Source organism: Bemisia tabaci, chromosome 2, assembly GCF_918797505.1.
Source record: "Bemisia tabaci chromosome 2, PGI_BMITA_v3".
Taxonomy (NCBI): Eukaryota; Metazoa; Arthropoda; class Insecta; order Hemiptera; family Aleyrodidae; genus Bemisia; species Bemisia tabaci.
In genome coordinates this window covers 38,072,410-38,092,299 of record NC_092794.1, presented here as the reverse complement: position 1 = coordinate 38,092,299, position 19,890 = coordinate 38,072,410, and the positions used below count along the sequence as shown (strand labels likewise).

Here is a 19,890-nt window from a genome sequence, read left to right as displayed (position 1 = left end):
ACGCAACTAGGTGAATTTCTTTGGTAAATTATTGCGCTTAAGAGAAAGTCCTGACTGTAGAAAACAAGAAATAATACCTGTACCGATAGCATAACTGTGTATACGCACTACAGTGGTCATTTATAAAGAACAGACACGAGCAAACACTTATGACAAACATTGAACAAGAGAGCAGAACTGGATTAAGTAACTGTAGTCTCTGATTTAATTTTACACTGCGAATTTGAAGAGCCATAAGACTCACATCAGATGTGTAAGTAATCACTTGGTTTGGGCCAAAGAAACCTCGAACTACATGAGATCATATCGATAAAGCTTAAGAGGTCAAAAGGCTATAATACTAAATAAATCGTGAACTTCTAACTCTTGAATGAATTCAGGACCACTTACTTAAGATAAAAAAACTGCAAAACATTTGATTTGAGGCGAAAGTGAAAAGAGAATGGTTAAAAAAAAGTAAAAGAAGAAAGTCTGGGTTTGGACATTGGACTTGTAAAACTGATTTTCAGAATGCACCTTAAAATGAGCCGATAGGCCGTGGCTCCAGGTTGTAAAATACGATGAATATTATTGCCAAATGCTTGGTTGAAGTCGAAAATGGATTTAAATTAATTAAAATTAAGAGATTTCGAGTTGTTTGGATCATTTGTGTTATCAATCTGCGTTTGTTTACACGACCCACATACGGCAACGGCAGGGGCACGCAGAGGATCGATAATGGAAATCGTTCAAAAGAGAGATAATATTCTCCGCGCGCAGAAAAATCGATATATCGAAAAAGTGGCGCGCGGAAATATTTTCTGGTGCAGCGCCGGAAAAAACAGTCGGCGAGCAGGAATCGATATATCGAGAATTCTGCGCGCGGAACAGATTTGGAGCGCCGCGCCGGAAAAAATAGTTTTGACACAAACGGCGAGCAGGAATCGATATATCGAAAATTCCGCGCGCGGAACAGATTTGGAGCGCCGCGCCGGAAAAAATAGTTTTGACACAAACGGCGCAAATATATCGAAAACCGGCGCGGAATCCGGAAATTCAGAGATTTTCATCGAAAACGGGTTTTTTCTTTCCGCGCGCCGAAAAAAAATTCCGCGCGCCAGAAAAAATTCCGCGCGCGCAAGAAAAGGGTTTTGACACTAACGGCGTTCCATAGGCTAAGATGGTCCTTGGTGAGCGGTGAGCTGCTTTCTGCATCTAGAGTACCTGTATAGCGAGAGTATGGACAGATCGCTTCATGGAGGGCTTAGGGCCCAAAAGTGCAGCCACCCTTCTAACCAACTTCTAACGCACAAAATTTCACTGCCAGTCTGTAGATTCCAATTCTAACGAAGATGGCTAAGAAAGTACATAAATGAGCGTTCTTCCACAAAAATGAAGAAATTTATGCAAAAACTAAGTCAAATACGTGCTTTATAAACGATGGTTCGTAACAGTTGTATTAATAAATCGCTCTGGATAATTGAAATTCATAGGTTGGCTGCATTTCTGGGCCCTAACTTTATTCGCGGAGGCATCGGTGAAGGCCTGATGGATTTTCGGAGTTCCACATCTGTCTATACTCTCGCTATACAGGTACTCTTGTCTGCAGGTTCCAATTCTAACCAAGATGGCCAAGAATGTACATAAATGAGCGTTCTTCCGCAAAATTGAGTAAATTTATGCAAAAACTCTGAGTCAAACACGTGCTTAATAAACGACGGTTCGTAACATTAGTATTAGTAAATCGTTCTGAATAATTGAAATTCATAGGTTGGCTGCAATTTCTGGGCCCTAACTTTATCCGCAGAAGCATCGGTGAAGGCCCGATGGATTTTCGGAGTTTCACATATGTCCATACTCTCGCTATACAGGTACTCTATCTGCATCTGCTTCTGCTTCACCTCCTTCATCAAGGTTTGTCCAGTTGAACGTAATGCAGTGCTAGCGGAGTTTTTACATCTTTACTTAAATTCTGCTTCGTAGTACCCAGCCTCGGAGATGTCTGTTGCCTACGGAAGAGCATTCGGTCGGGCCCCCAAATTTTCCCGTAAGAGCGAAAGTTTTATTTATTCTCTTGTCTCTAGAGTGATAAGATTGTCAATGACCTTTACTTACCCAGCTCTGAAAATTTTTTTGTGCATGTGCATATCTCGAAGTTGAAGGTACTTGCTATCTTTCTCTATTGTTTTCTCGAAATTTTCATAATCAGAATTTGTCTTCCATTACCCACTGTGCTTTATCCTGGCCGCCAAGCTCTTGCCCAGAATATCACTCAGTTACACTCTCTGCGTCATGGTATTATTGCGCCGATGAAGCACCATTTGGCTTATTTCTAAACAAAGTAGCTAATGATGGCGAATTTCGAGAGTCATATGTACTGGGAAGTCTAGTCCTTGCACCAGTTCAAACAATGGAGATGTTGCACATGTGAGGAATTTGCGATTAGACCAACAATTCTTATGTAAAAGTTAGCGAGAAACACGATGGAGTTACTGGTTCTCTCTGAAATCAACTCCTAAGCTCAAAAAAGCTCTCGAATTGAGGCCAAGATGGAGAGGATATCCCACGCTATCGTGAGAGTCCACCTCTTCATCCAGACGAACTCTCCATGCAAGAATAGGGAGCAATTACATAAGCAGGATTCCTGTGTTTTCAGGTTTAGATAGAGTCCCCAGATAAAGTCGCAGCCCTGTGAATGTATTTGCACCCCTTTGCATGGAGAGTTTCTCTTGATGTAGAGGTGGACTCTCAGGATAGCGTGGGATATCCCCCCCATTACGCCCTCAACTTGAAAGCTTTTTTTGAGCTCGGGAGTTGATTTCAGAGAAAACCAGTGGCACCATCGTGAATCTCGCAAACTTTTACATTAGAATCCACTGTCATATCGCAAATTCCTCACACATGCTTCATCTCCATTCAAGATATTGGGAAAGAGTAATTAAGGCCGCAGTAGAAGGTATTCATACTGAGCCCAATTCACACCATTCAACTCTTTACCTAACTTTTCATTGGCTCTTGTTGAGTGGAAAGTTGGGGCGTGTGAAATTGATCGAAAAACATACCATTTTGATGAAAAGTTGGGAATGGAAACTTGAATGCAATGTTACGTTCAAAATTTCATTCATTTCTCCATCATCTATTCAATTGGCTGCATCTCAGGGTTTATAATCAGTAGGGCGCAGAGATTGGAGGGTTTTCCATGATCCTCGGATGCGCAGGGATGAGTGGTGGCCCTCATCTGATGGGAAAGTCGTACAGGTAACTCACTCATACACTGGAACATTGCGGGAGTGTTTAGTCAGTGGGTGAGAGTGTGTGTGTGGAATTAATGGGCCAAGTGCCGGATGTGAACTCTCTTGTGCCACATGCTTTACTAAAAAATTTGTACCAAAAACACGAAGAGTGATGCAGGTCCCCCTCTCCTCACACCCACCAGGATATTGCTCTACGATGGAAACGTGGATGGATGCTTTTTCCTTAATGAATATGATATAATACAGGAGCCATCAGGGAGGAGTTGCCCACCTCCCCCCTCTCCAATCACGTACGTTTTTGGTAGCAGGATGTATGAGACTTGCAATGCTCCTAATTTTGTGCCATTTTTGACAGCGTTTGCGGCAGATGAAATTCATTCTTAGATGTAGCTTCAGGGAAAAATTCATGGCAGAACTGTCTGATACGTTACTGACGACCAGAGAACTACATTGCACAACCTTGGTAGCATTGGAAGTCTCGTATGCCCCCTTACCGAACAATGCTTCAATTAAGTTTGTTGTCTTAGAAACATGAAATATAAAATGTCGACTTGGTGAAATGGGAGGGACAATCATTCAAATTTTTTTCAAAAACAGAGAACTTGCTTATAGTTCTGTAAAAGATAAGGAGGGCTGCCCCTTGTCCCAGAGGACTGCCCCTTGTCCCAACCCTTATGCTTTATTTCCTCGATTTATGATGAGCACATCTCTAATTGTTTCCTTTGTTGAATTGATGAGAAGAGCATGAAACTGTCAGAGGGCCCAAGAGGACCCTCTCAAGCGCAGAGCTTCTTTATTTTCAGTTCTATGAGGATCAGGTGACAGTCCACTGTTCATACAGGGTTATTCAAAAGTTACGCACCACTGGCCATAGCTTAAGTTCTAATTATGATATCGATTTGCGGTTTGTGGCGTCCTTCCTCATATCGAGGGGGAAACTTTTTGAGGTACTTCCCACTTCTTCACCCCCCCAGGGGGAGGGGGGGCGGGGGGCAACTCAAAAATTTCAAATGGCAACCCCCATCATGTGATACATCGTTAGAAAGAGCATGAAAAAAGAAAATTTTTGGCGCAAACCCGAAGTCGATCTGACCCCCCTATCAAAAGTTAGGGGGGTCCAAAGGTTATTTAGGGGGTCCGTACCTTCATTTTTTAGAGTAGCTTCGGCGGCTCTTAGACATACCGTTTCTCTTTTCAAAGAGTCCTTGAATACTCCAGGTCTGATACCGAAGTCTTCATATTGCCCCCGGGCCACCACAGCCCCCCCGTAGGGGGAATGGGCCTGTTACAATGAAACATTGCATTAAAATGCGGAAAGTCACAGAAGAGCTTCAAACTTAGCATCAAATCCGAGTGGAACTTCTTGCCAATGTTAACGCAAACGCAGCCTGCGACTTTAAAGTGAGTTTTCAAAACTCTTAGCCCCCTGCCCCCCTCATTTTTGGTTGCAGAGCGGGTAAAAACCGGGAAATTCACTACAAATAAGCCCAAAACTAATGTCCAACTTGAGAAGGACCCTTGAAACGTTGCGATCAGTCGGAGCATTGAAATACAGGGACTGCCGCCCCCTTAAAGTACGGAAACATCCATAAAACCCCCGCTGCCCCCCTCTTTTTTCGTTGCAGAGCTGGTAAGAACCGGGAAATTCGCCAGAAATGATGCCCCGGTTCCTATAACAGCCCCGCAATGAAAAATGAGGGGGGCGGCGAAGGGTTTTATGAATGATTCCATCCTTAAAGTGCGCGGCAGTTCCTGTGTTGCAGCTCTCCGACTGGGCGCAACGTTTCAAGGGTCCGCGTCAAGTTGGACAGTAGTTTCGGGCATCATTTCTGGCGAATTTCCCGGTTCTTACCAGCTCTGCAACGAAAGAAGAGGGGGGCAGCGGGGGTTTATGAATGATTCCATCCTTAAAGTGCGCGGCAGTTCCTGTGTTGCAGCTCTCCGACTGGGCGCAACGTTTCAAGGGTCCGCGTCAAGTTGGACAGTAGTTTCGGGCATCATTTCTGACGATTTTCCCGGTTTTTACCCGCTCCGCAACAAAAAATGAGGGGGGTAGGGGGCTAAGAGTTTTGAAAACTCACTTTAAAGTCGCAGGCTGCGTTTGCGTTAACATTGGCAAGAAGTTCCACTCGGATTTGATGCTAAGTTTGAAGCTCTTCTGTGACTTTCCGCATTTTAATGCAATGTTTCATTGTAACAGGCCCATTCCCCCTACGGGGGGGCTGTGGTGGCCCGGGGGCAATATGAAGACTTCGGTATCAGACCTGGAGTATCCAAGGACTCTTTGAAAAGAGAAACGGTATGTCTAAGAGCCGCCGAAGCTACTCTAAAAAATGAAGGTACGGACCCCCTAAATAACCTTTGGACCCCCCTAACTTTTGATAGGGGGGTCAGATCGACTTCGGGTTTGCGCCAAAAATTTTCTTTTTTCATGCTCTTTCTAACGATGTATCACAAGATGGGGGTTGCCATTTGAAATTTTTGAGTTGCCCCCCGCCCCCCCTCCCCCTGGGGGGGTGAAGAAGTGGGAAGTACCTCAAAAAGTTTCCCCCTCGATATGAGGAAGGGCGCCACAAACCGCAAATCGATATCATAATTAGAACTTAAGTTATGGCCAGTGGTGCGTAACTTTTGAATAACCCTGTATATTGAGACCATGACGAATTTCATAAGAAGGATTGAAGAAAAAAATCTTACCTTTTTTGGTTTCCATACTAGTAATCTGACCTGTTGAGGGTTTTCTGAATTAAGCTCTCGTTTTAAAAACAGTCCCTTAATGTAATACTTTAGATCTGCAACCTTGCTGAAGCATAGTAGAACTACACTCAGTTTCTCAAAACTGAGAAAATGTTCTGATTATTTTTATTCATTGATGAAACACTTGCTTTCATTCTTACAAAAAACTTAATTTTGTTTTCAGACTCCCTGAGGAAGTGGGCGTGGTCTATCTCTGGTTTCAAAGAATATGGTATGAGTAAAATTCCAAAGATCACCTATCTTGCCCTAGTATGCCTAATAGTTCCCTTAATAATTGTTTTACTGGCTTTCTTCATTTTAAAAATTACTCCCAATCCAAAAATGATTTTACTGAGCAACTATTGATGGGAGACAAATCGGAATTAGACTGTTGTTTGCGTTACACTCTCAGTTTTAGTTTGAGCTGTGGTGTATTAAATTTAAAGCAACCAAAGGCCCAGGAGATCAATTTTCTCCTGGCCGTCATCAGTGCACTTTCTGCCACCTCCAGGTGCGCGATAATTTAATTGTGGTACGCAGCGTAGAGTTAGAGCAGCTACGAGCGACGCAGCTAGAGTTGTAATGTAAATTGGAGAGCTGGCGCCATGTCCTGGTCCACGAGTTCTGAGCTCGATGTGCGCCGAGCTTTGGTCACTTGTTTGATACATTTTCAATCCAAAATAACGATATAAAATACATAGTAATTCCTATCCTCTCAGTTTACATCAGATGGCTGGGTCTCCGTGTATCGAAAACAGCCGGTAGTGTATTGAAAAATTTTTGCGGCGTGAAACAGGAGTCTCGGAATTCGGGACCTAGAAAGTGCTTCAAAGTGGTGCCAGCTCTCCCATTTACATTACAACTCTATGTACTCTATGGGTATGCATAACTTTGAATAGGTGAGGGATCCTTTCAGCCAACTATTTGCCTCGGGAGTGAAAATTTAAAGCCAATTACCACCTATTACCGCTGTGAAAGTTCACAAATGTCTCGTTAAGTAAAACATAATAGTCGGTGGGGTTTACTCACTCAGTGGGTTTAGTTACTGCACGACAATGCTCATCCACATGTTTCAATTTAAGTATGTATGCTGTCGGAAAAAAATTTCTGTTGGGAAGTTCTGGACGAAAGCCCAGACTTGGCTTGGCTTTCCTACTCCTCTAGATTATTGTCTCCTCCGAAAATTGAAGAAGTCACTTGGAGGGTTGCAAAAGAGTTCTTGCATGTGTCAGGGATTTTTGATACTAGTCCTCTTTTTTAGTAGAATCCTTCGAGAAACACGATGGTGCCGCTGGTATTCTCTGAAATCAACTATCATGCTCCTAAAGAACTCTCCGAGTTGAGGCCTTCATAGAGGGAATATCCTACGCTATCCTACGCCTTCTGAAACTCTCCATGCTTAGAAATGGGTGCATGAATACACACAGAATCACTCTGCCCTGCGAAAGCCAGAAAGCGTGGATGCAATAATTTTCTCATGGGAGAGAGCAAAGTTTTCTCAATGAACCATTTATATTTCTTACCTTCAAACAATTTGAAACTTTCTGAGGGTAAAGAGAACGAAAAAATCAAAAGTTTTGGCATCAGCCCATAGGGCATTTCGTAATAGGTATTCTATTTATACATTTCAAATAAATGTTTAAGTTGACCTTGTTGGCCATTCCGCGACTTGTTGACGGTTGGCCAGATGGCTTGATCCTTGCTGCTTTCGAGCAGAGTACCCTTTTGGGGAAAGTATGGCCTCATGGAGACTCTTTTAAGGATCAAAATATATTGCGGCGACTCCAGGTGGTAGAAGGTGGGAACGGTTAAGAAGGGGGTTTTGCCAACCTTTGAAGTTTATCACCTGCAGACCGACATTTACTTTCATAGATCCGAGCCATCAATCTGCAAATCTCATCTACAGCGCATCGATGATCAAACTTTTTGCAATTTTATATTGTGATTCTACCAGATGGATGAGTGATCGATCAGCTTAATTAGAAAACAGTGTTGAACGATTGCCTCAAGAGAAAAATATTCGCTCTAACCAATCAGAAATCTCGATTCACCGAGTGAAGAAGAAGAAGTAGCAGAAGAAGCGTGCAGGAACCAGAAAGAAGCAAAAAAGTAGTTTACTTTGACTTCGGATCATTCTCAAAGTTTTAGGCCAACAGGATAACAACGCTCAACATGAGTTCTGTCCTTCAAACCAAACCAATTTTTTTCGATTCCTAGGTGGTATAGAAGTCCGAAAATGCGCATAATAACTTCAGGAAAATTGGCTGGTGCTCAGGGCGCCGCCATTTTGAATTTTCCAAAATTGAGAAAACCCACGATCTGTTTTTTGGAAATATCTCCTCAACGGATAATCTTATGAAAAAACCAAAAAAAAAAACCAGCAGAAAGAGCATAAAATTTCGTACTGAAATCACCCTCCTCTGGTTTTTCTAGCATAATTTTTTGGTCGTAAAATTAACAGTCGTAATTTTATAGGAATTTTTTTCTTAAAAAATTAGCTAAAAAAAGGCGTGTTTTTGCTGATTTTAGGAGAAACTTTGCTTCATATCTCCAGCCACGATTATCTGAACAAAAACTGTTATGCTCATTGAAAAGAGCTGAAAGACTTCTAGAAAACGTATGTCAATGGTTCCTAAACTTGATTTAATCCTGAGAAAAAGCAGTTTATTAGCTCCGCCCTTAAATTGTGATTTTGTCGACCATCTCCTTTAAAATCAAGAAAAGAAGAAGAAAAAACCTAAAAACGTGGCCCAAACTATGTATCATGGTGGTAAAATAGTTCTGGGCCCACACTGTTTTTTTTTTTGGGGGGGGGGGGGGGGGCAAAGCCGAAAAGTTCCAAAATTTTCAATTAAATCCAAAAATTTTGAGATCTAATGAGGATCAGTACGAAACTGATGGGGGAGAGTGTTCAGCTCAGGCAGTTTGCATTGGACAATTAAGTTGAGGTCACGTCGAGAGATCTATAATTTGGGGTCTTTTCATACCTCATCAGTAGATCACACTCATCAGTGGACCCAACTGAAAATCTTGTAAAATCCAAGACTGCATCAAAGCACAATTTGGAAGTACAATTTTTGTACTGCAACAAGGTAAGTTTTGTACTGGTACTCATTAGAGCTCAAAATTTTTAATTCTGATAGGAATTTTTTTTTATTTTTTTTGGCTTTTGATCTCACTGACGAGTGTGATCTACTGATGAGGTATGAAAAGACCCAAAATTATAGATCTCTCGACGTGACCTCAACTTAATAGTCCAATGCAAACTGCCTGAGCTGAACACTCTCCCCCATCAGTTTTGTACTGATCCTCATTAGAGCTCAAAATGTTTGGATCTGACTGAAAATTTTGGACCTTTTCAGCTTTGCCCCCCCCCCCCCCCCCCTCCCCCAAAACATAGTGTGGGCCCAGCACTATTTTACGACCTTGTTACACAGTTTTTTTTTTTTTTTTTTTTTTTTTTTTTTTTTTTTTTTTTTTTTTTTTTTTTTTGATGATGAGGGGAAAAATTCGCCACAGTGCCCCCATCATGAGGGTCGCCAAAACGCTCCCCATGAAAGGGGCCCACCGAATACCGGGACGGCAACGGCCATCAGCTGGTGAAGAGCCGTCGAAGCGACCCCTAACCGACCCGACCACTGTGACATGGGAAAACCCGGTTATGTGGGGGTAGAGCACGCCGCTGTGTTCCGTACCCACTAAACGACCCCTCCAGGCCACACCCGGGTGTGGCCTGGAGGGGTGCACGGGGTGTACCCCGTGCAAGTGTGGCTCATCGGACGCTCTTTCCTCCCGTCGGACGTCCCTAAGGCACTCCTCGAACGGCAGTCTCCGGCCCCGATGCAGCCGGCGCCCCTCAAGCCCCCCACTTGGGGGAGGGTCCCCCCATCCCCCGGGATCGATCTGCCGAAGCCATCATTGTACCCGGAGTCGCACGGAGCGTCGAAGCGTAGGAGGAGAGCCTAGGCCCAGCTTGCGCCAAACCCTGCGACAACCCCACGGCAGGGCTCTGGAGCCGAGGGCAGGGAGGGCAGACCAGCTACGTCTCGCTCAGCCCTCGAGGCACCCGATCTTATGCGGCCCCAGAAGGGGGCAGCCTACACGTGACTCAGCTCCGCGGGTGCGTCGAACCCGATATCCCCAATTGGGTAGCCTGCGATATGTTACACAGTTTGGGCCACGTTTTTAGGTTTTTTTCTTCTTTTCTTGATTTTAAAGGAGATGGTCGACAAAATCACAACTTAAGGGCGGAGCTAATAAACTGCTTTTTCTCAGGATTAAATCAAGTTTAGGAACCATTGACATACGTTTTCTAGAAGTTTTTACGCTCTTTTAATGAACATAACAGTTTTTTGTTCAGATAATCGTGGCTGGAGATATGAAGCAAAGTTTCTCCTAAAATCAGCAAAAATAGGCCTTTTATAAGCTAATTTTTTAAGAAAACGTTAACTGTACGACCAAAAAATTAAGCTAGAAAAACCAGAAGAGGGTGATTTCGGTAGGAAATTGTGTGCTCTTTCTGCTGGATTTTTGTTTTTTTTTTCGTAAGATTAACTGGATTGCATTTTGCACAAAGGAACCACTAGCATTGCAATGATGCTAAGATTGTGCAATTTCATCTTTTGCAATAAAATTGCGGAAATCGTGAAAAACTATGAAAGGACCCCGCACACCTCTTATGGGAAGCTGCACCACGACCGATTTCCTTCTGACTTATGTTTTTCGATTCTCCTCAAGATGCTGATCAAAAGTTATAATTGCGCCAACTTTCTACAATGCACCGTTTTCGCAAAAAACCTAAGAGAAGATTCAATTATTCGGCGACTATGAATAAAAAAAAACAAAGCATTTGAGGACAGGCCCGATGTAAATAAGGAAAAAACGTAGTGCGTGTCCGTCTTCTTATCTGTACCTGCCGACTCAGAGACTATCTCTCTCCCGCACTCGGCCGGTAGACAGACGTTCAGACTTTCCTGTTCTTATCTGAACTGATTTGGATGGTCGAGCAAAACGGCGAGCGGAATCTGAGATAAGACTGCCGCTCAGTGCGGGAGTTCCCCTGATTTGTTCACTCGAGTACTGAAATGAGAAATCTTCTGGCTTTTTATTGCCGAATAATTGAATCTTCTCTTAGGTTTTTTGCGAAAACGGTGCATCGTAGAAAGTTGGCGCAATTATAACTTTTGATCAGCATCTTGAGGAGAATCGAAAAACATATGTCAGAAGGCAATCGGTCGTGGTGCAGCTTCCCATAAGAGGTGTGCGGGGTCCTTTAGATGGTAATTTTTGTCTAAAATTTACAGTTTTTAGCAAGTGAAATAGAAACTATGCATGGATAATCGGGTTTTTCCTCGAGTTGCACAATCGAAACAAAAGAAGTTGCACAATCTTAGCAACATTGCAATGCTAGCGGTACCATTTTGCAAAATGCAATCCAACTGTTGAGGAGATATTTCCAAAAAACTGATCGTGGGTTTTCTCAATTTTGGAAAATTCAAAATGGCGGCGCCCTGAGCACCAGCCAATATTCCTGACGTCATTATGGGCATTTTCGGACTTCTATATCACCTAGTAATCGGAAAAAATTGGTTTGGTTCGAGGGACAAACCAAACCCGAAATTTGTTGTGCTGTGTAATCAGCAAAAAAGTCACAGGGATAGTGCAGGACTACTGGATCACGCTGCACATCACTTTGAATAAAAGTTTTAAATTTTCGATTTTTTACTATTTTTCGTTTGATTTTTCTGTGAATTTTCAAGTGAATTTCTATTTTTAAGTGAATGTTTTTTGTCAGAGCATGATAACCAATACTTATTCAAGTCAAGGGGCATACATATTCCCGTGTGCAGGTTCGTGAAGGCATTTGGCATATTGTGTGGTACATCAATCTCTTCGTTTTGATGTGTAGAAAAAGAAAATCGATGCTGGCCATCTCAAATTTCATGCAAACTCCCCCCCCCCCCCCCATTCAAGATGGCGGCCAAAATGGTGATTTTGGGGTGAAAAAATTTGAAGTTTCCAAATAAGCCGTGTCAAGTGTCGATTCCCATGTATTTTGGATCCTTAAATCCGAATTTTTAGTCAAAATTTAGCCTTAAGGTCATTTTCAGGCCAAAATCCAAGACGCCGCCCTAAAATACCTCATACGGGTACAAATTTGGTCCTCCGGTTCTTCATGCATAGTGATGTATCATTTATTCCGCTTTCAGGGTCGTAGAGTCCGAAAATGAGGTCCATTTTCCGCTGCGGCTCTCATGAAGCCCCAAAATCAAAGAAGGCGTCCAAAATGGCCACCGGTCTTACGGATGAAACTCCTATTTAGGGCAGCTGTAACAAACAGTATGTTCAAAATTATGTTTCTTGGGTCAAGAAGCTCGAATAAGAGGTCAAATGTTTACCCTTTAAAAAATTAAGCCTCCGAATCGAAAATGGCTGCCGACATGGTTGCCAGTTAGAGGCGCAGACCGGTAAATGACAATTGATATTAAGGGATTTGCCCAAAACGGGGTTTCGATGAGAGCCGTTTTTGGGCCCATACCCTGAAATTCTTCAATTTTACGATTTTTTGCTCACTAAAAGTCTAAATTTTACGGAATGTATCATGATTTGATCATTTACAGTCTATTTGGGGGTCTAATGCTGGCCTAAACATGAGTCTGAAGGCCGATTCTAGCGAAAAATGCGGGTTTTTTTTGGCTTTCAACGCGCTGTTTCATTACGATCCGAACATCGGCAGAGCAAACGTTCCTTCACGTATGTTCATTATGGATGTGAGATAGTCACTTTGGTCAGTTTTCGTCGAGGGCAAACCTTGCGCTCATACCAAAAATGTACTTCTTAGAATTTTTTTGTTTTTTTCATTATTATTTTAAATGGCTTAAAGAGGGCGACTCATCTGAAATCAGAAATGGATTCCTTCGCGGAAAATATACGTAGCTGGTCAAATTCTTCTTCCATAACTATTTTTGGATTAAACCCCCCCCCCCTCCCAAAAAAGCCAGTGTTGCCATATTTTATTGCCTAAAATCACAGAAAACCGAGTTAAGGCAAGAAATTGATACATCACTGTGCATGTAGATCCGAAGGGGCAAATTTGTACCCGTATATGAGGTATTTTTGGGCGCCATCTTGGGTTTTGGCCTGAAAATGACCTATAGGCTAACTTTTGTCTAAAAATTCGGATTTTACGATCCAAAATACATGGGAATCGACACCTGACACGGCCTATTTTGGAAACTTCAAATTTTTTCACCCCAAAACCGCCATTTTGGCCGCCATCTTGAATGGGGGGGGGAGGGTTTGCATGAAATTTGAGATGGCCAGCATCGATTTTCTTTTTCTGCACATCAAAACGGAGAGATTGATGTATCACACAATATTCCTTCACGAACCTGCACACGGAATACGTATGCCCCCTGACTATTCGGCAGGGTTAGGGAATTAAAAACATAATTACTAAATTTCTCTTTTCATAACTCATTTTTGTCGTACCTAAAATTTTAACAACGGGCTCACAACTTTTCAGGTCTATACCATGATGATGCTTTGCACGTCGATCCGATTGTCGAAAAAGCCCTCACTCGCATTCCAGAGGATGTTCGCAATGCTCGGAATCACAGAATTATCCGTGCCACACAGCTCTCTTTGATGCAAAGGATTCTTCCTAAAGAGGAGTGGACCACCTTCGAAGATGTCAGTTCTTTTCTTAATGTTTCGAACCTCTTTATTTATAGAATCAGGCTTTCGTTGTTTGATATTGGCCTGAAGCTAAGTTTTGTTATTCTTTTGATAGGATTGAGACTAAGTATCCTGCAAAACTTCATCAACCATCTATGGTCTAGTAAACGAAGCAATTTGATGGCCAAAAGTTGACATATGGCTGGATTAAGGCCCGATCAATTCTTCATATGGAAAGGAGGTTCTAGCCATAAGTCCCCATCAATCCCCTCAGGGGATACCACACAGTGGTTCACATAAGTTAAAAATTGGAAAATTTTTCAATAATTCCCTGTGGAGCGAGAAATGATCCTAGAGAGCTCACATTTTTTTTCAAAATGTGGGTAATGGGTCAGTTGCACTGGTCACAGAATCGTGTTTTGATAATTGATTCTTATAGATTATCTAAAAATAATAAGATCCGTCCAAACCGCAACCTCCCACGTTCAATATTAACCGAGATATCGCCCTTTGAAAAGTCGGGTTTTTGACGTCATTCACTGCAGTATTGACACCCTTGGTTTCCTCCTCTTTTGTTTGGTCAGTGATACAAAGGGCACAACACAAAACTTCAACAACATTAGACACAAACAAACTGTGGTGAACTGACTGACAGCCTAATTTCTCTGCATCAAGTGCATTATCTCCTGATAAGAGGATCCTTGAAGCGCAAATCCTTCTGTTTCTTCAGTTTGTTTATGATTAATGTCGTTAAAGTTTTGCGTTGCGTCCTCTGCATCGCTGATTGAACAAAAGAGGAAATAACTGAGGGTGTCACTACCGTGGAGGATGACGTCAATAACCCACTTTTCATAGGGCGATATCTTGGTTAATACTGGAGGTAGAAAGTTGCAGTTTGGACGGATCATATTATTTTTAACTACTCTACAAGACTCAATCATCAAAACACGATTCTGTGACCAGCGCAACTGACCCATTGAGTGTAGAGTCCCTTAATACTGAGAGTAAAGACAATTTGAATCCATTTCTGATTGGTTTCCGTATTTTAGGCCTTCACAGTGTCACAAATGGGAATAAAGATTACAGTTTTACCAATTGCAAAGATTCTAAACCAGAATGGACCGGGACATTGGGGGTACGGCAAGGAACAAACAGAAGGAGAGACGGAAGGGAGATGGGAATTCCGGAATGGGTTGATCAAAGATTACAAAAAACGTCCAATTTGTGTAATCTTTATTCCCGTTTGTGACATCCATGAGCTGCGTTGTCTTAACTCTCTCCATAAAAGGACTAAATGAGTCTACTTTTTGATTAAATTATAGTTTTGAAAATCAAAGTGACTTAACTTAATTTGAAAGAAATCGAAAATTGAGATTATTTGATCGGCATTTTCTATATTTACGGCCATATAAAGTTCGGATCGAAAAATACCCGTTAGCGTTAATTTGGTACATTACAATATAGGTTTATTTTTAAAATTGAGGGAACAAAAGGGCAAAAACGGAGCGGGTCGACGCGCGACCGCCTATGTTTTCAATCGTAAACCGGTGATTCTAGATAGCACATCGTGGCAGTGATGGTTAATTCAGCTCTGTTCGACTACTTACGACCAAAATAAATCATGTCCATCATAAAGGCTCTTTTCTGGAGCGCCATTGTTGCCGGTATTCACTTTATTCTTTAACTGTTCTTTAATTTGTTCTGGCGGCCATTCAAGTAATATTTAAGGCTCTTTGGATGACTTTTTAAACCTCCACCCCTCGTAAAGCAACAGTGCAACTACTTTTCAACCCCCTTTTGTAACCGCCCTGATCCCCCCCCCCCCATTTTCCAGAAAGTGACAGAGAAAGTGTGAAAACTGGCTGACTTTTTTTTCTGTTCAAAATTATTATTTTTATCTAAAGTGGGAGGCTCACGTAAGACTTGACTTGACTCTCCTCCCCCTTTGTAAGACTGTGAGAGTCAAACTTAGACCTCCCACCCCTCCCCTCTTGAGAAACTTACGTAATATATACTTGAACGGTCTCTAGTCCGGCCCAAGTCGCATGGAAAGTACCATAAAAAATGCAATTTACCAAAGGTTTTAATAGTTTGTTTTTTTACTGTTGCCTTAGTGTATTGTATTATACCTTACTTTGATCGTAAGATAGGTTCATTTTGGAAAAAGTGGGAATCTAATCTGCCAAGATAGCGAAGAGAGCAGTAAGTGCCATTTTGTATGAGCCATGATTGGCACATGCTTTTATGTGTCTCGAAATTCTTCGTGTGTGAGTGTCTTCGCTATCAGTGCAGTAATGATGACGAGGAGCTTTGTTTTGTTGGTCGTATCGCTAACCAATTTCAAGAATGATGCAAACCTGATATAATGGCGTTCATTAATTTTTCTTGTGTTATCGATGCGAAAAATCTGCGTCAAAAAAGTGTGCGACAGAACAGGCCATAAAAAACAAGGACTAAATTTTTTTGTCCATCCGACGGACAAATAGCACAGACAATAACACTATTTTCCATTTTTTACCAATTTTTTATAGTGACTTGGCAAGCATGTGAAAATTGGGAATTAAAATTGAAGACTCTTTTGCAAGAATTATTTCATCAAAGGATGTTTTCGTAGCTCCGAGGAGAGCCTAACAGGGTCAAAAGATTTTTTTCTTGAATGAAAAATTGGGCCTCCAATTTTTAGAGACCATATCATAGCAGATTAAAATGGTGATAATTGTTTTGTATCACTTCAGAGGCAAGAGAAAATTCGATGGTAATAATTTGTTTATTAACTTTTCTGTTGCCTCTTAAATGGTACCAAACGGGACTTTTACCAAATAATTTTTAAAGCTCCTATTTCAACTATGAAAAGTCTCAGAAAACTGATGATCCAGTTTTTGCGCACTTACCAAATTATTCAAAAGATTGGATAAAAATCACCGAAAAGTCGACAAAAATCGTGTTTACCACCTCGATATTGGTTTAATCACTGCCTAGTAACTCCTAATGGCCTATGGATAGGCTTACTAGATATAAAGAACTCCCAATTTTTCCATGCTTACCAAGCTGGGTTGAAAATTACTGGAAAGCAAAAATGTAGAAATTGAAGCCATACCTAGCGATTCAGCAATTCAGCTGAACTATATGCTTACACATGGAACAAGAAACTAGACATCTAGAAAACCGCGTGTGCAGTTTGAATTTGCCAAGTTTTCCGACCTTTCCTACTTTTTGCTCTCATAACTTGGGACCAAATATTTTCCGAGTGTATGGTAAAGAGCTAGACCGGCTACAGAGAGTCAGGAACAGTATATCCTTTTTTCTTCAAAATAAAAGAATTGTCATCTTGGGAAACTTCCCAGAATTAAAAAAAGGGAGTCTTTTTTAATTGCTCAAGCTGCCATCATAGTTCTAAATAGTATAGTGTTGCAGAGATAGAGTGGCCCTCAGTCATCTCCAAGATGGCGGAAGATTTCCCCAAAGTTGTTAGAAAGATTAGCTGATAATAGTTCTATTAATGTAATTTAATATAACTGAGCGGAGGAAGTAAAAGACATTCATAAAAGGAGGGGTATCGATAAGGGCCTTTTTTGGCCCCCTCCTAGAATCTGGAAATTAATGCGGGTTTTCCAAAATGACTCAATGTAGTTTACGGAAATAATCATGATTTAGCCCATAGGCCACTGGATACGTGTTGAACGATTGCCTAAACATAGGTCTGCAGGCGTATTTTGGCGAAAATTCGTGTTTTTCCATCACTCTGAGGCTTTTTTGACACCGAGCGCATCATCTAAGTAAAACGAGCTCTTGGTATGTTATTAAGGAGGCTTTAGGACACATTTTAACCATGGTTTGGTTTTAGTTAGATGATGCGCTCATAGTTAATAAAAACTTTTTACAAAAATCGACGTTTAAGGGACATCCGCAAAAATCTTAAGGAAACACTTCTCTCGAACTGTATGCACGCTAAGTATATTATCGAGGGCAGTTATCAAGCCTTGCTAGACTCTTACAAGGAGATTTTCTTCAGTTGTGTCCAAAAAAAAATTGAATTTTCTATAAAAACAGCTGTGCAGATAACAGATTTTGGAGTGGTGGAGGCATATTTTCCCTAAAAGCATAACATCAACTTAAATCTGGAAATTTATGCGGGTTTTCCGAGTTGACTCAATGTAGTTTACGGAAATAATCATGATTTAGCCCATAGGCCACTGGATACGTGTTGAACGGTTGCCTAAACATAGGTCTGCAGGCGTATTTTGGCGAAAATTCGTGTTTTTCTATCACTCCGAGGCTTTTTTGGCACCGAGCGCATCGTCTAACTAAAACGAGCTTTTGATATGTTATCAAGGAGACTTTAGGACACATTTTCACTCTGGTTTGGTTTTAGTTAGAAGATGCGCTCATACTAAAAAAAAAACTTTTTCAAAAGTCGACGTTTAAGGGACACCAGCAAAAATCATAGGGAACACGTCTCTCCAACTGTATGCACGCTATGTATATTCTCGAGGGCAGTTATCAAGCCTTATTAAACCCTTACAAGGAGATTTTCTTCAATTGTAGCCCAAAAAAAACCTAAAGACGTAATTCCCCTAAGATTTTTGTGGATATCCCTTAAACGTCGACTTTTGAAAAAGTTTCTTTTTTACTATGAGCGCATCTTCTAACTAAAACCAAACCAGAGTAAAAATGTGTCCTAAAGTCTCCTTGATAACATATCAAAAGCTCGTTTTAGTTAGACGATGCGCTTGGTGTCAAAAAAGCCTCGGAGTGATAGAAAAACACGATTTTCGCCAAAATACGCCTGCAGACCTATGTTTAGGCAACCGTTCAACACGTATCCAGTAGCCTATGGGCTAAATCATGATTATTTCCGTAAACTACATTGAGTCAACTTGGAAAACCCGCATAAATTTCCAGATTCTAGGAGGGGGCCAAAAAAGGCCCTTATTGATACCCCTCCTTTACCTCACTCAATATTAATCACACTACTAAGAATGGTCCGAGTACTTCTTATATACATAGACCTAAGACCATTGATTGCGAGAGAAAGAAGTGAAAGCTAATGGTTTGTTATTTTGTTATGGTACACTCGATTGTTAGCGTTTTTTTTAATTTAAATAATTTGTTGAATTGTCAGTGAAGTTCAATTATTGTCTTAATGCTGGTCAAATAATCAGTTTTAGATAATTTATATTTCTGTGCATACTTGTCGCAGGAACACAAAAGCCCAGTCCCATGGAGCCAAGTCCTATGTTTTTAATAAACTTTGTTCCAAAAGAAGCTTCAGAAATACATTTTTAAAAAATGTTCAACATAACCTACTCCTCCAGAGTGTGGATCCAAGAGGCATTTTTAAAAAATTTCACGAATTCTTACTAACAAATATTAAGTTGGGAAATCTGAAAAATATGTCAAAGCAATAACTTCCAACTTCATAGAATGATCGCACGCTCTAATCCGAGAATAATTATATTTACAGCTGATTACTGTACTATTGAAAAAACGTGACCCTTTATTTATACATCTATCCTACTCACCAACAAACCTGGGCCACTAATCAATTATTTAAGCTAGTTGCTTTTGTAAAATTAAGACATTTTCATTTGAAACAAACTAGCCTTGTAAAATACTATTTCTCGCCATACTGAAAGATTATCAAGTAATTGCGAAATCATAATTTAATTCATAAATAAATTAATAACAATTAATTAAATATTTTATTAATTTGTATGCTTTCAGGATCAGAAGAACAGGTATCTGTGGAAAGCTATCCATGATGTAGTCAAGGAGATTGATGAAGAGAACCACTGGGATAAGAAATATTAAATGTTAGGAACTGTATTTAGTTGTTGTTAACCTCTTTAGGCGTTACTGAACATTTTTTTTGTGAGTTTACAGGAGTTTAAATTTTCAGGTTTCAATGGAGATTAGCTGTTTGCAACCTTCTGAACCACCATTAATTACTTTAGTTCAATGGTCACTCGAGTTGGCAATGAGAAAGATTCTCAACCTTGTTTTACTTCCTTGAAATTAAAATAATGTTCTCAAAGCAGCCGTTGTCAATCATTTGCAAATACCTTACTCCTGATAGGCAACCTGAAACTCTAAAAACAGCGTGTCAAAAGAAGGAGTAAACTAACATTGAACCGGAGGAAAAGTTGTTTTTCTGAATAGGCAAATGGCTAAAATGAATCGAAATCTCTAGTCCCATGCCCCCCCCCCCCCCCAAGATTTCACTAATGAGACACATGGTTTTTTG

General features: G+C 41.0%; 1 protein-coding gene across 2 annotated transcripts; it reads left to right on the top strand.

Moving 5' to 3' along the window:
• The first annotated feature begins 1,839 nt into the window (after positions 1-1,839).
• Positions 1,840-19,683, top strand: LOC109040650 (cytochrome b-c1 complex subunit 7). 2 transcript variants are annotated; one of them, XM_019056639.2, is made up of 4 exons: positions 1,848-2,026; positions 6,154-6,201; positions 13,495-13,661; positions 19,371-19,683. In XM_019056639.2, exons 1-4 carry the CDS (start codon positions 1,978-1,980, stop codon positions 19,455-19,457), a joined length of 351 nt encoding a protein of 116 aa, XP_018912184.1. In that variant the 5' UTR covers positions 1,848-1,977; the 3' UTR covers positions 19,458-19,683. The 2 variants fall into 2 exon arrangements, with proteins under 2 accessions (XP_072153383.1, XP_018912184.1); XM_072297282.1 differs by lacking the exon at positions 6,154-6,201 and having other exon boundaries at positions 1,840-2,026.
• Positions 19,684-19,890: the final 207 nt, after the last annotated feature.